This window comes from Amblyomma mixtum, chromosome 9 (assembly GCF_055824585.1).
Source record: "Amblyomma mixtum isolate Tamu chromosome 9, ASM5582458v1, whole genome shotgun sequence".
NCBI lineage: Eukaryota > Metazoa > Arthropoda > Arachnida > Ixodida > Ixodidae > Amblyomma > Amblyomma mixtum.
The window spans coordinates 97,908,608-97,925,320 of record NC_143020.1 but is presented as its reverse complement, the minus strand read 5'-3'; the positions used below and the strand labels follow the sequence as shown (position 1 = coordinate 97,925,320).

General features: G+C 50.5%; 1 protein-coding gene across 1 annotated transcript in view; it reads right to left on the bottom strand.

Annotated features, from left to right (window-relative positions):
* The window catches only part of LOC149330269 (ras-related and estrogen-regulated growth inhibitor-like protein A), a 45,651-nt gene extending 32,170 nt beyond the window's left edge, over nt 1-13,481 (bottom strand). The window contains exon 1 of the mRNA XM_089559794.1: nt 12,733-13,481. Within this exon, the coding sequence (XP_089415920.1) occupies nt 12,733-12,796 (64 nt within the window). The 5' untranslated portion in view covers nt 12,797-13,481. The remainder of the gene's footprint in view (nt 1-12,732) is intronic.
* Between the last annotated feature and the right edge of the window lie 3,232 nt (nt 13,482-16,713).

Below are 16,713 nucleotides of genomic sequence, written 5' to 3'. Positions count from 1 at the left end.
GTATTTTTGCACTAACGACATGTTTATTTTTTTCAGGTGGCGATCCCTACACCCTCCCGATATTGACGATCATGTGGGGCGGCGAAACGAAGTGGCCAAATTTGTGAAGTCCTCACATAGTGCACTGCTGAAATAAAAGAACTTTGCCAAGGCCGTCCAAATACTTGATCTCTTAAAATTATGCACAGATTATAGTTTGGTAACCCAGGCGCTGCGCTTCGTTCCGCGCCCGATATTAGGCACAGGCAGTGGGTTTGTTTCTGTCTGCATTTCGTTCACAAAGTGCGCTAACGTTTAAGCTTTTTGTTGGCGCAAGTATTTTTTGTTCAACTACGCCCACTGTCAATGCAACTTGGGACCGGCGGAAAAGCGGTGAAGAAATGGACACCGCAGACGTGCTGAGACCTTCACATAACATGGTGCACGTAAATACTGGCGGCGTTTGTTTTTTTCTACTTTCGTCGACTATTTCCGCAACCGACAATAAAACAATGTCTAGAAGACGTTGGTGTTTCGTACAACATTGCTGCTTTTGTTGTACAGACGCAAACACGCGCTTGACCGGTAGCTAAGCAGCCGCGGACGTTGCTCCGCGCGCCGGATTATCAGCCCAGGGGAGGACGGCAACAGTGGGGTGTCGCGCAGCGCACGTGTTTGAGAGTATTTCTCCCTCTCCTGCCCGCTCCTCGTAAAATGGTGTATAAATTTGCTGGCACTAGTGCGGTACCTACGACGCGTACGCGAGCACTGGAGACTCTAAACGAGATTAGTACTGCAGATTAACCCGCCGCGGTGGTTCATTAATAAGGCGCCTGTCTACCGAGCCAGAGTAGCCGGGTGCGAACCCGACCGCGGCGGCCGCGTTTCCATGGAGGCTGTGCGATGTCAGTGCACGTTAAAGATCCCCAGGTGGTCGAAATTGTTCCGGAGACCTCCACTACGGCACCTCTTTCTTCTTTCACTCCCGCCTTCCTCCCTTCCCTTACGGCGCGGTTCAGGTGTCCGCCGAGATATGTGAGACAGATACTGCGTCATTCCCTTTCCTCAAAAAACAATTTACCAATTTTTACTGCCGATTAAAGGCGCTCTTCCAATTCTCATATCTTTTCGTTTCAGCATACTGACGTTATTTGCCGTGCGTAAGTTCGACAGTGAAATCTTTCCACTAGGGTATTAGTAGAAAAGGGTAGCCTCCTTGTTCAATCATACGAGTACTGAGGCCGTATTCTACTGTACACTGTCCGTTTCGGGTCGATTTGGTTCTCTGTCAACGGTCACTCAGATATACCCGCGGCTTTCGAGCCTCTGTGGCAACCTACCCGGCCATTGGGTGGTTGGTGACCGCGCCTCACTATTGGCCGCATATCGCAGCCAATAACTGCCAGTGGTAAGGTCCAGTCGACTCCTGTTCACAGAGCGCTGCGATGCACTTCACCACTGGCCGCATACTGCATCCAATTTCAGCCAATGGCGAGGCCCGGTTCTCCAAACACCCAAACGCCGGGTAGCTTGCCACCGACGCTTGAAAGCCGCGGGTATATCTGATTAACCGTTGACAGCAGACGAAATGAATGCGAAATAGACAACTCATAGAATACGCCCCCTTGTTTCTGATCGGAGAGGTATAAGATCGATACAAGGCTGATTTTGCAATTGTCTAATTACTGGTCATTACTGGCTATTAACGACGAGGAACAGCCTATGTTGCACTAGAATACTCTTGACGAAGGCTATTATAATTTTGTGCTTTAAAAGAGTACCTTTAACTACAGTATATGGCACATAGGTTACTCAGTTTAGCCCAGCCCAGATTGTCTTCAGCCAACTGGTAAGGACAGAACCGATTGAAATTCAGCATCGTGCGTTCCGCTCGTGCGTTCATGCGCTCGAGGCTTACTACGTGCATCGTAGGCGATGTTTAGAGATAGGAACCAGATGGCGCCATCAGACACGCCAACACAAGGCACCGGATCCCGCTCTGCATGGTGGATGTCCAGCGCTTGAACCACTGCTTATCGCGCAAACGTGTTTCAACGTCGCCAAACCGACGCCCACCGCCAGAGTGAGCCGTAATCGAACATGCAAGCGCCGTCTGGTGGTCGAACCCAACCACGCGGACACCGCATAAACTGCCGCCTCCTCAGTTTCCGCACCGCTGCACGTGCGGCGTGCCGGTAGTCAAGATATCGAAGTCTACGGTTCGGGTGGCTTGTTTCTTTTTTTATAGCTTATTTGTAATTTCTATTTTTTTCGCTGTGCTTTTTATGCCTTTTCTGCGTGCATGGTTCGACTTATTCAGTACCTGGCATTGACCACCCGTCTCGAGTTTTCTGTCTTTTTTTCAGCGAGGTCAGTCCCCTATACACAGAGGGTAACAGTGACAGTTGTGGAATCAAAACGATTACTTTCTACTTCGAGTGTTAAGCAATGTACAGCGGATTAGACGAAGGCTGGGTGTGCGGGGCATGGTAAGTAGTTTAATGCGTGTTCAAAAGGGTTGCACCAGTCTAAAAAAGACACAAAAACAACAGTCCTGCCTCTGTCCTGTGCTCTCCTGTGTTGTGGGTGCGTCTTTTTAGCTGGCGTAACCCTTTTAAACACGCATTACCAGCAGGCACACCATTCAGGCTTACTTACGTAGTTTAATGTTGGCGAGGATGATCCCTCGGAAGGTACGATGAAGCACGCGCAATGAGTTAGTCGTTTGTAATACGCCATAGCACGGACAGACCACGAGAACGATGACACACACATAAGAGCTTGTGTGTTTGTGCCGCCTTTCTTACGGTCTGCGTTTGTTGACGCTAAAACATTTTACGAGATCGATATCCACCAACTAACAAAAAAAAAGTTTTAATGGAGTTAGTCTCGAATATCTGAGCCCTGCCTCATGGTTCGGATGCAAAACCGCCGGTTACTTCAGTCATAAAATTAGAAACTCAAATACTCGTTACTGTTGTTCGTACAAATATTTTATACACACATATAAGATACTTCCACATCAGTATTTTATGATGCCCTCTAACAATATACCTCTTCAGACATTATACAAAAGCAACCGCCGCCGCGGTGGCTCAGTGGTTATGGTGCTCGGCTGCTGACTCGAAAGACGCGGGTTCGATCCCGGCCGCGGCGGTTGAATTTCTTTGGAGGAGAAATTCTAGAGGATCGTGTACTGTGCGATGTCAGTGCACGTTAAAGAACCCCAGGTGGTCGAAATTTCCAGAGTCCTTCACAACGGCGTCTCTCATAGCCTGAGTCGCTTTGGGACGTGAAACCCCATAAACCAAACCAAACCAAACCAAACAAAATCACCGTCTGTTTGTTTGTGCCCAGAGCCTAGACGAGAAACTATGCTAGAAACAATCTACTTGATTTCGGTGTACTCCTGACTTTGCGCCATATATCCAGCAGCGAAGAATTCAGAACAGATCGAGCCAACTTTTTAACACGCACGAAAGCATCGTATCACATGAATGCATCAGTTAACCCCATATCAAACATGGTCGTAACTCCTCGAAAATCTCCAGCTCTCAAACAGCACAAGTTTCTCTTTTAGCCTGGTACCGCACTCAGACTATCTCCTTCATTCTACTTTCTTTTTCTGCCGCTGCTGCTTAGGTCACCCAGTTTAATCCTTGAGAAGCGTGATTCGGTTTAAGATAACCTCAGCATCGCCGAGACCGCATGACGTCTATTTGCGTGCAAGAGCGCAGTTACACCAGTCGATCGGTTCTTCGAAGAGTCATCTCTATGAGCTTTTCGCCTTCTTCTACCACATTAAACCGTTTAGCATTCAACGGCGTTGTCCCGCGAAATATATCGAGATGGTAGGTAAGAGTTCTGCGGTGACTCAGAGAGCATTGCTCAACGTTTCGCTTTGTCACTACCTCGCCCAATGTATTCTGTGCGTGCGTGTGAGTCTCATGCTCTCTCGCGCAGATTGAAACTGCGCCAAAGACAGGGTACACCTTTGTCTTGGTTAAGCGAAGAGCAATGTGAAGAAGTCTGCGCCGTAGGTGGCTGTTGAACGCGAAACCATGTATATGCAAATGCATTTCTCTATAGCGGTGCTCGGCTAACTGTACTGAATGCGAAACGATAGTAGGAGGTTTCCTTTCCAGGAAGGTCTATTAGTCCGCGGATACTTCACCCGTTACGTCGACGAATTACAATTTCACAAGTGATTGCCTCATTTGCTAGACCAGCAGCGATAGCAGGAAGGTACGATACAGCTCAGATATAACTGACACAAGACGAAAGGAAAAAATAAAAGAGAAAAATCAATCCAGGAAGCAGCTGGTACACGTCGCTATAATCGACTTTGCTAAGCCACAGTCCGTGTGTTTAAATATGTACAAAAAAATTATAATGTTCTCGGTATCTTCAAGTTTGCGCTTATTTATTCAGCCTCAGCCTCGCACTGATTCCGGGGTTCCAGCACAGTTATCTCTTTCTTGAATAAATAGTGAAAGTGACAAATGCTCCGGTTACAAGCGTCCCGAGACGTTTGTATAAGAGCAAACGAAACTTCACTTTTACACAGGAGCCCATTCATACGGCTCTGAGTATTAAAATAGGTGAACAACAGCTATAAAGGACCACTGCTCTGATCTAACTGTTCCGCAGGTAAAACACACATATATACACAAAGCCGAAAGTTTTCTGGAATTCAAAGTTATAACCCCAATTCTCCCTGCGGGCTCAGCAACGTTCACGTCGCCAACAGTAACGAAGCAGGTCGAAATTAAATAATTTCCGCATACACGGCGGCCTATAAGCACGTTTACCAAATGATACGGAAGTTGGCGCTGAAAGAACTGTCTGGGAATTCGATATCTTATAATAAGAAGCGCATGTGTTTGTTCCTTGTTTTTTGGCTTTGACTTTTTTTTACTTTTTTTTCCTTGTTTGTTTTAGTGATTGCCGCATTCCGACATATACGTGAGCTTCGCTTTCCAGAAGTACTCCCGTAATGTGTGAAATTTTGCGACTGGTCAGAAAGTGATGCATCAGCTAAAACTTCAGTGCTGCTGCCCTGTCCGCTGGCGCCGATAATGCGGCATCACAAGTGATACGCAAAACAGAAGAAACGCAGAAAGAAATACAGACAGCTGGAGGTGTTATTGCACAGGTCTCTTCGGTCGCGTGCTGAAGGTTTATAATTTATCACTTTATTGTTCTTTCATTCGTCTTTTCAGTTTTACATTCCTTTATTTGAAAAATCGAACGTTTTAAGCGACGTTCGTCCGCATAACAAAGAAAGCATGTTAAGATCATAGTTTGAAAAAGAAACGCTTTGAGGACAGATTGTTTTGGGAGGCTTAGGGTACTTCGACGCTGAGCTAGTAAATACCTTAAGGACAAATTATTGCCCGTAGTGTATCTAGCAAAAATGGCCGATAATTTGCGCGACAAATGAAAGTGTCGACCAACGGGCTCCCACCAGTCGGCGCCAGATATTATCCTCAATGTACCGTGTGACTGCTCGGAACGATAAGGACTCAATCCCCCCGCCTTGGTCCGCTGCCCACGGAGGGCGTCATGGTCCATCGAACAAAGTCAGCTTGGCGCCTCACTCTCTCTCTCTCTCTCTCTCTCTCGCACTCACACATACACACTGTGTTCATGGTAACGAGCTTAACAACACAAAGTCAGCATTCCAGTGGGAGAGACGGCGCGACTTCTTAGCTGCACTACGAGTCCGGATACAACGCGACTCTCCGGGGTTTCGGCCGTATCGGTCAAACGGCGCTCTCCAATTCGCCACCGCCATCACCACCAAGGAAGCCAGTGGTTTCGCGAAGGTCGCCTCGAGGGAGTCCTTCTTCGGCTGCTGCTTCTGTTGCTTTTCTGGCAACGAGGTGGCGGTCCCCAGGCAGGAAGATTGTGAGGGCTGATCAGCATTCAGCTCTTGCGTTGGCGAGCGCGCAGCTCGGCGCGCTCTCCGCGACCGACCAGAAGAGAGCAGAGCCGATAGCGGCGACAGGCCGTGGCGCCCGAGCCACTATGATTCATGTCCCCGCCGCCAGGCAGCCGCTAACCCTTTGCCCGTTACGGTCGCACGCGTTTGCGCGTGGCTGCCCATACTCCCGTCTGTACGCGGAAACCGCTCTCGGCGTGAATGCAGCAACAACAAGCAGGAGCAATGTCACAGAGGACGTTCACGCTGCGACTGGGACTTACAACTAAGCTCAACATCTCTTCAAGCTGCTGAGAGAGAACTAAAGTAAGGACTAGATTAGGGGGTGTGTGGTCCGGGGCTAAGTGAAGGGCTGAAGGCGGTGTTGAGGGATCACTCCAGTAAAGGGCGAGGAGCCTTCAGCCCTTTACTAGAGTGTTCCCTCAGCAACCTCTCCTGTCTACCTCACAGCCATAGCCGGTCAGCTCCAAAGGCACGCAGATAGCTGACAGCAGCAGCCAACGGATTTTCTTCAGGCGGCTGCAGGTCTCCCAGGGAGAGGACAGCGGGGGACGATGCACGGCCACTTTCCGCGACACCATACCCAGAAACTTGATTCGTCGCCGAGTTTCGGTTCGTACACTCCGCCCGAGAAGCGGCGGGGGAATGGATATCGAAGTCGTTTCCTTTACGGGGATATGGTCCGGGGCCGAGGAGAATGTGGAATGCAGTCTCTCTGCGTCGCGGCAATATCCGTGTGCGCGTGTGGCACCGCACTCGGCTTCTTTAACGGCCCCCCCTTCTCGACGCTGCTGCTCTGCTGTCGTTCTACGGCGTGTTTTACAGGGCGTGAGGACCGTGCGGTGCAGTTACAACTGTCCCCCCCTCCTTCTTCCATCCCCTCTTCAGCAAACGCGGAAGAGAGATAAGAAACGGTGTATACACTGCCACCAGTTCCCTACTGGCACACTGCCTAGGCCCCTTCCTACTACGACACTGCCCAGCCGGCCGAGGATAGTGGCTTCAGGAACATGTAGTCGTACAGCACCCTTTTCTTTTGCTTTCCACGTATCTTTCGTGTCGAAGGAGTAAAGCGCCGGTCTGGACTGCTCAAGCGACACCGCACAGTCGCGACGTCTCCGCGTTTGCCCGTTGTTGGCCCCACCTCGATAAGGGCTCGCTCGCCGGGCCCCCTTACGAACCAATATTGCGGAACTGTGCGCGGGTAATGTCGAAAGCGGATAGGAAACTGTGATGTCTTCCGGGGGCGAGCAGCTGCAGGGCTATGCAGTATGGTCCTTGTTTGCGAATAGGTTTACGGCGTGTGGACGTGTCGTGATCAATGCTGCCTGGTGCGGGGACACACGTCACCCCTTCGGATGACCTGGGTTATTCGCCTTGCACCGTGGTGCCAAGGAGAGGAGGTTACACGGACATGTGTCTTAGGTAGAGTCAGTTGAGAATCTCGACAGTCGATCATAGGTGAGCTTTTTTATTACTGTCCAAATCTGTTCATACTCTTGCCATACCCGACCACACAAAAAAGCCGCAGGCCTTTATAGACTACGTCTCCCACAGCCTGAGCCGCTTTGAGACGTTAAACCCCACAAACAAAACCAAACCAAACCAAACCTTTCTATATTGTCAACGATGCCTTCCCCTCATTCTCCAGGAGAGGGTCAGCGCTTAAGTCATTCGGGATATGATTACAATAGAGGATGCATTTGCTGCAACACCCATTGTAGTTCCCACATAACGCTTGTCGCCCAGGTCTACGTCGATAACAAAGCCGTTGGCAATGCTATAGGCAAGAACAGGGTAACACTGGGGTTGTCATGTTATCGGCAATTGCGAACGTTGCCGAACAAAAGTTGGCAGTTATTGGCAACAACACTACTGCGAGAAAACTGAGAGCCGATTACACAGCAGCAACATAATATGAACGTTCAAAATACCGGATATGTGAGGATACCTATCACGTTTCCGGCCGGGCGTTCACACTTCAGCGCCGTAAAAAGGAAAAAAAAAAACTCCCATGCCATTGACTGCAAGTCTCGTTCGTGTCTGCAGGGCCCATCTGCGTGCCGGCAGTTTCCGCCTTACATCTCTCCAAGACGTGACACCGCCGAGTAGCGCGTAATCTACTGCCATTTTGCGCCTTTTGCCCCCGGAGCATAGACGACTCCCGGGCGCGTGAAAGCAGCAGCAAGCCGCACAGGTGGTTGCGGAACGACGCACCATCCTCTCTGGCAGAGAAAACACCTGCCCGCCACCCGTAAAGGAAGGGAAGCGTGCGAATGAGACGGGAGCAACTCTCTCTCGAGTGCACCGTCCTGACAGACGTTGTTTAAACTTGCACCACGAGCCCACTGGCGAGTGTGTGCGCGCGCCAGTCGGGCCCGCATCATTTACGAGACAGCTTGACAGCGGTGGGAGGTTGCGCTTTCCTAGCCGGATTACGACGGCCATTGTGGATCGCTCTCTGGCTGCTGTCTGACTATCGCGCTGTCCCGCGAGAAGCAGCGACGACCACGCCGCCTTTTGTCCGGCCTGACAGTCGAAACTAGCGATGCGGAGCTCGATGGCGAGATCGGCGTCGGCATTGTGTGCGTAGTCTCGGCGCGACCGCATACGACGCGTAGTGACAGTCCGTTTAGCGACCGGTCAGGTCGTGTCTGCTTGTTCCCCGCTCTTTCTCGGTCCCTTGATTCCGACGGAGCATTGAGATAGGGCTGAAACGCGGCGTGACATTCCTGGCCGCGCCGATTGTGTACTGTTCTTCGAGCGAGGCGTTGTTCTGGACTGTTTGCATTGAGGCAGAAGGCTTGGGACGGTTTTCCCTTTTGTCCGAATACCGTCAGCATTGTGTGCTCGACGTCTTGATCGCGGCCGTGCCTGTCTTCTCAAAACGACGATGCGTCTTTTCAATGCAGCGTGCCCTTGTTTGAAAGTGTGGAATGAGGGCATCCGGACACCCACGCTGTGGTTTGTTTCACGATCTACCCCTTGCCTTCTGTCCTGGCGGCCACTAAATGCCTGAGAGGTCGTTTTAGGTTCGGCTAGACTCATTAGGATTACAGCTATAAGGTAAAAACTGACCTATATGATTAAATGTTTTAGGTGCAGTTTTAGACAGCCCCAGTCACACTTGGTGGAGACTTCATTATTAACCTTCATAAAAATCGTTGCATTTTTCAGGACAGAGCCCACACAAAACAAGCTAGTCAACGCATTCTGCTGCCTTGACTATTCATCAGCCTTAACGATAAGGACAGAAGTGCCAAGTAATTACAGAAGGAGCGTGAAGTTACTGTAGGCAAACATCACTAGGATGTCATCAAGAATTCCCCTTCAGCAATGTGCAAAGCTTTTATCGTTTATAGTTTATAGGGTCTAACTTTACGAAGCGACTCGGACTATGAGGAACGCCGTATAAGAGGGCTCCAGACAGTTTCCATCACTTCGGGTTTTTCAACGTGCACTGTCAAAGCACTGTACACCATCATCATCATCGCCATCATCATCAGCCTGACTGCGCCTACTGCAGGGTAAAGACCTCTCCCATGTCTCTCCTATTAACGCTGTCCTTTGCCAGCTGCGGCCAGAGTATCCCCGCACGCTTCTTAATCTCATCCAACCACCTAACTTTCTGCCACCCCCTGCTACGCTTGCTTTCTCTTGGAATCCACTCCGTTGCCCTTAAGGACCAGCGGCTTTCTTTCCTTCGCATTACATGCCCTGCCCAATACCATTTCTTCTTCCTGATTTCGGCACCAGCCTGTAGCGTTTCCCTTGCATAGAATTGCGACCGCCGCGACTGGGACTGAACTATAGCGTCTTTAGGGTCAGCGACCAAGCATAATAACCACTGTGCCATCATGGAATCTCGTTGTGGGAAGTTTTCAAAGCTTCCTGCGGTAAACTATTCCAAACGATTATTCGAACACACATCTTAGTAAGAGAAAACTTCGATGCACAGAAGTGCACGAAAACTCGGGCAGGTTCTCGTCAGGCCAGAAATATAGCGAGCCGTCGAACTCTCTGACACACCGACCTATCTGCGAGGCGTTAGCCCCAACAAATCACGTCGCCACTCTTACGTCATGCAGGTCGTTGCTATAGCTTACAGGCTGGTAGCGAGACGGGGGAAATACAAGCCCCGCCTCCACTGACGAACGACCGGTTGCTTGGTAGTCCTCGGAGATTCATCACGACTGTGGAGCTGGGCAGGACACGTCAGCTGGTTTTCCATCGAGCAACCTTTTAAGGTCACTGCTCTGTGAAGTAGTACCGAGCGCAGAACCGACATCAAACTTCACAGTGGCAGCCACAACCGCCCGCCGCGCCGTTCGACAACCCCTCGTCCGTCCTGCCGCCCCTTCACGCCTTCAAAGAGATGTTTTTATGTCTTCTTTCACGCATACGCGTACCTCTAACCCGAAGAACCTATAGACGAGAACGTTTGGCTTCTCCTACTGCACGTGCACATGAACTGTGCACGTTTGGGTTCAGTGGCCCCCCAGGGAGGATAAGAGAAGGGAAGGGGGGAGGCCCGTTGTTGCAGCGCGCAACCTAGATACTCGTCCGGCAGCCTCCGCCAGGTAAGGTACCGCAGGCCGCCTCAAGAGCGTAGACGCGGGGCGGACCGGCGAAATCGGTTTCGAAAACAGCCGCCGCCGCCAACAAAGCAAAAGAGGAGTCGCCGTTTAATATCGGCGGCCGCCGCCGCCGCCTTCAGGGGCGCTAAAGAAGAGATGACCACTATCCCATTGACCGCGTTTCCTCCTCCGAGTCTCTCGGCTCACTCCAAGCGCGCCCGCGCGCTTACACGGCGTGCACGGTCCGGTTCTGACTGCTGTGATTGGCTCTGCTATCTTTAATAAATGTCACCGGCGAGCACGCGCGCCTTCTCGCGAGAAGGAGCGAGAAAAGGCGAGAAAGAAAGGAAAGAAAAAGTTAGCAAAGAAGAATTTCCACTGCCTCAAGTTCGGTGGCTTCGAGGACGACTTCAGTCGGTCACGATGGGAGAGCCGGCGTAGTGCTCTTCAGAAGAGGCGTACGACGGGATCGTCTTGTCTTGGAGAGCCGCACGGCTTCGGCACAGCTTGTGCTTTTGTGGTTCGTTCCTTGCTTTTCCCCGGTGTGGGTTGTCTGCGGATTGTCTGTCTATGGTTGAGACCGGACTACCCTCCGAGGATAGACAACGAATTGGCTAGGCTTGAAGTTATTGTTAGCGCCATCGATTGGGATGGAGCTCAGGTGACCCAAACCGCAACTTGAAGCTGTCAGTACCGCTTTCGTTACCGACCGCCCCCGGATGTGAAGGCAGCGGCACTGTCATCGTTACCGCGCTTGGTAACGGTGACGTGTGAGGTAAACAACACAACAAGCTGAAGACCACGCGGCCCCTCTGGAGGATTACATGTGCGTAAAGTCAAGTAACTACGTTAGCTAAGGTCTAGCTCATGCGGCATCTTTAACTCTGGGTTGTTTAGAATCATGCACTGTTGTCATTCCACACAAACCGCACTTTCTCTGATTATGAATGAGCCGCAAAAAGATAGCTTTCGGCGTTATGGAATCAAACGACGTTCCCAGCTATAACGCTGCGTTTAAGAGAGTGGCTTCAAGATAAGCTCCTCACAGAGTAGTCGACCATGGGATATAAGGAATAACGTATGTAAAGTTGGCAGAGGAAAAAAATATTACGGAGTGTAAATGCAACAAGAACGGAGCTAAGACATGGACTGCCGCGCTGGATGACCCATTCATAATTCGGTATGCAAGGCAGGTAACCCTGCATGACCTATAACAAGAGCAAACGAGTTTCGGTTCATCTACGCGTGGTTGGCCTTTGCGGCATGCTAACTCTTCAGAGGCGCTCCAAAAGCGTTCTGCAGAAATGCTCCTGATTACCTAATCAAGCGGCCTCTTCGCACGCGTAGGCGCCGATGTCTGAGCCCTTGTCGGTGACCCCGTCTCCATCATATCTTCACAAAATTTGGTTTAATGCTCCATCGAGCTTAAATTAGCTGCTCAAATGCCGTGGTATAGTCCGATGGCACAGCTAAGTCTAGAAACAAAAGTTATGCGGTCAATAATGACACCCAGAACATATTGCGAGCATTGTGAATACGCCGGTGAGTAAGTAAAACTGGCCGACGAAGCATCACAGAAAGACGAAACGCTGAACATGAACCAAACCATTTTGGTGAAGGCAGGGTATGAACTTACTTGTTCATATCTGTCGCAGTTATTGCACATGCAAGACGCCTAGAAAAGGCTCGCAGCAAATGAAAACAAGGTCTCAAATTGCGAACAAAGTTCTTCCCAGCCACGGCTTCTCAAGTGTTGTTTACATTAGGCCCCAACTAAGGCAGCTGCATGTGCAACCCTAGTTGTATCGCTGATTTGAACTGTTTCGCTGAATAAGGTTCATCTGATCAACACGTAGCACACAATACAATGCTTTCCTCCACCATGCATACTACATATCATCCGTTATTGTGGACTATCAACGCGCAGTTTATAGTAAAATGATATTCTTCAGCAAGCATTGCACATGTGTAGTAACTGCAGCATTGTGCAAGGAGCCCAATCCGGAAAAAAAAGCAAAGTTATTTTGCACCGAAATGCACAAGCGAAAGAGGAACGCTTTCTACGACAAATCGTCTCATGCATGATTCAGCCATCGCTCTTGAAGCCAATGGCAGGAGCGGAAAGGGCCACACACACACATCCCGTCCTCTCCAGGCGGCAACAAGACAGAACGGCGCCGCAGTAGGTGGGAAGGCAACGAGTGTGAAATGCAAAGACACAGGCGCACTCACCAGACTTTCCGGACCTGGGACCTCCGAGGACGGCGACCTTGATGCGATTCGCCCGGTTGGTCATCGCTACGCTTGCTCCTGCTGCAGCTGCCCCGCAACGCCGTTTGTCTCGCTCGCTTCTTGTCCCTGAACGCGCGGCCTCTCGAAGATCAGCAAAGCCAGTCCCACGCCATCTCGTTCTTCTCTGTTGCAACGACGACTCGGCAAAAAAGGCTCGACGAACTCTCCCAGAGAAGCGCCGTTGGCTATCCCGGTAATCAACACACACCACCCACACTCGTGTCGCACTCCGTGCCGGCGCCCCCAAGTCAAACGAAGATTTTCCTCCTCCTCTTCTCGGGTGAGCACCAGCAGGCCAGCGAAGTCGGCGGTGAAAAGAGAACCGAAAGAGAGGCCCCCTCGCACACTCACGACGACCAAGGCGCCGGCTTTAGCGCTTGCGTTTTCACGCGCTCACCACCGCTCAGGCGCTTCTTTCTTCGCCCAGCTGTGTCGGTGGTGGTTCTTCTCTTGACCTTCTCCGGGCCGGCCGGCCGCCAGCGACGGAGCGAAGAAGCTGCGGGCGCGGCGAAAAGAGAGAGAAGGCACGCGGGCCAGAAAGCGTCCGAGATGCTCCCGATGCGGCGCTCCCGCTTAGCCCGACGCGAGAGCTACAGACTCTCGTTCTTCGTCGAAAGAGCTCACCGGCGCACACTCCTCGTCGCCTTCTTTCCGTCTCGTCGACGGTCAGGTGGTCTGTATTGCTGTAGAAGCCGTAGTGTACAAGAGGACGGGACGGGGTTGAGTAGAAGGGCCCGGTTGTGTGAGGACGTCGAAGAAGAAGAACAAGACGTCTTGAAGACGTCTTGTCTTAGTTTAGTTCTCCTTCTCCTTATCCGACTGCTGGAGGAGTCCTTTCGAGGACGGAGTGCACCTGCGGGACTCTCGTACAATCCTCTCCCTCCGCGTCGCACCTCTTCTGTGTGTGTGTCTTTCTCTCCCGCTGTTGTCCTCTACGGAATTTCCCGGTGCGACGCGCGGCGGAGCGATGCTCTCCTCTTGCTGATCGGGGTTACACGGAGTCTGCCTGCTTGCCTGCCTTCGTTGTCGGGCTTCCCTGTTCGATATGCGCTCGTGTCGTGGCGAGTCCCTCGTGGCTGGCCGTCTTGGCTATCTGCCCCCACCCGCTTGCCTGCCGAGTTTGAAGAGAGCGATGAGATGCTACGCCTCCCCTTCCTTTCTTTCTTTCGACCGTGTTCCCGGGCGAATGCCCTGCGCCTGTTCCAACAGGAGTCCACGGGGTCTCCCGCAACAACAACAGCGAAGGCCTGCGAAGAAGGAATGCGCCGGGACGTTACACAACAGCGAGTCGCTATACGCCGGGGGAGGCGGCGGCGTGGCAAAAGGTGAAAGCCGTGCACGTGGGTGACGGTTATTTACGGCGGGGCAGCGTTTGTGTATGCAGCCGCAGTCGCCGCCCTGGTAGCCCACGCGGTTGCTCCGCGAGCGTCCCAGATAGGTTTTAGGTGCCGCGAATAAGTGTGTTTCGGTCACCTCTAGGAGCCCAAGATCTCGCTCTCTGCCGATGTGTGGCCAGACATCGTTGTTTTATCAAAATAAAGGGCAGTGTGTTGCGACGCGAGTCTAGCAGAATTGTTATTTCAAGGTTTCTCTGCAGTTTCATTCAAAGGCAATTGGCATACTACTCAAACTTGTCAGATAACTTGCCATGTCTTCAGCTTTCATTCATTGAATAGTCATTTGCTGTGTCTTCAACTGCAACCAACGCACAGCCCTCGTATCTGGGTTATGTACAGCAAGAAAACGACAACAAAGTGTCAGTGCAGTCTACCTCGCACGCCTGAGGAAGTCTGTGAAGAGGCAAATATATAAGCTCTGAATCCAGGAAAGGGGCATCCAGCTACTCGCACATTCCATCTTTAACGCGTGGTGGCTTTCACGTGACACCTTTCATCTTTTCACCGTATGTGCTACGTAGTTCTTGGTCCCAAGCGTGGTACCGAACGACACCGGCCAAATATGTTTTACAGCAAAGGCAACAACGTTGAAAAAAAATGAACGCGATGAAAGCACGTTCAACGTTTGCTTTGGAAGCGATTGAACAGTCGAAATAATGTACTGCATTGGGTTTTGTACGATAAGGATATCAAGTGAAAATCAATCGGGAATACGTAGCACAAGAACTCAGAGCGCAGTGAAAGCTGCGGAGATTAAAATATCGAAAACAATGTGACACCCATATTGCGTGTAAGAAGACTTTTAAACCACAAGAACCGTTCACAATAGAAGACAAATATATGCTGTCACTTCCTCATTTATGTTAATGCTGAAAAAACTCGCACAGGGCTCATTTAGTCGGAATACAATTCAGTGTATAACACACAATCACGAAGGGAACTGAAACATTATCAAACAGCAGCCATGCAATGTGAACAAACCGGGCAATCTTCAAGCTTATCCATCCACGAGCACCTCCCGCATAAAACGTTTGCATTCTCAAAGGGAACAATGCATCTCAACTTCAGAGCTTCAGACAAGCGATTACATCACCGCTGCAAATCCTCCCGCCATCTCGGCACTTCTACAATAACCGCAAATATGGCCTTGTGAAGTGGGCTGGAGGAATTGGATGTACACTTGCCAATTTTGCCTCATTTCTTTCGCCTCACGGTAAAAAAATCACAGCATCGAATTTATCGCTCGAACTTTACAACTCATGAAATGCCAAACTAACTTTTTACCGCCATCTGTCAAGTTATGTCAGATAATAACTGCTCGCGAACGCTTTACACGTTCGTTATCAGACGCCACTGCACTGCAATCAAGCTTCACAGTCCCATCGCCAATTATGCGAAAGAAAATGAGGCTGTCAAATTTACAACTTGCAACGGAGCCGAAAACCACATAAAACACCATATCGAAGTCTACGCTCTGAACTTTACAAAACCAGGGGAATATTCACACGTATGGCCTCTAAACGTTTGCAATTACACAGTCGTATTTAGTGTGAAGCAGTACCCTTTTTGTGATTATGAGTTCGGTACTACCCCCTTTTATGTTCTGCCTTCTTTCTGAAAGCTTAGGTTTTCAGCTCACTGGTAAATGAAGTCATGTTTTGGCTGCCAGGTAAAAGCTCCAGAAACCATTTCTCAAAAGAACTTCCGTAGACGCTATTTGACACATTGACTGATTTCCGGCAATGTAACAGATTTCATCCTTTGCCGGATAAGTTCAGATTGATGCCGGTTCGTGTGCTGTAATGGCATGTGCAATACTTCCCGCAAAAAGGAAATTTAATCGGAATACTTGTATCAGTGAAAAGGAAAATACACACACAAGAACAAAGCTAAGAACTCCTCCCGATAAAACTCTGAAGCGAACAAGGACAAGCTCAGCTCATTCTGTTGCCGTTTTGACACGCAGACTTCTTATCGTCATTGCCTGACGGTAACAAGTCAGCTGGTTCAAATATTGTCATTCTGCTTTTGCTCTAAACTATCCCCAGCATCAGTGGGCCAGAATGACTCATTAAAGCGGTTAGAACATGCAAGAAAAGTTTTATCTGGACATGCAGGCCTCCCCGGATCGGGAGAAGCAAACTGCCGGGAGCAGTATATAGAGACGATGGTGTTGAGGTAACCTCCAAACTCAGACATTGTCTCGGCATATTAACAACTGCAATCAGAAATCAGCGGAGCAAATCTCATCAGACCCCATCCACCAGACCCTCGAAAGAGAAACGAACCAACACTCACTCCTGAATTCCAAAGCCAGTGACCTCACTCCCAACGAAGGAGTACGATGTCCCGGCTGGCAACTAGACGAAGAGACAGCGCTCTTGCTCCTCTAGAAGCCGGCGACCCAGTCGACGCTTCAAGTACAGCTGTCCTGGACCGGACAAGAAACAGGGCTCCCCTCCAATCCACAAGCCCTGTCCAGCTCCACGCCACAGCAGTTGCTGCTGCCAGTAAGTCCTCTCAC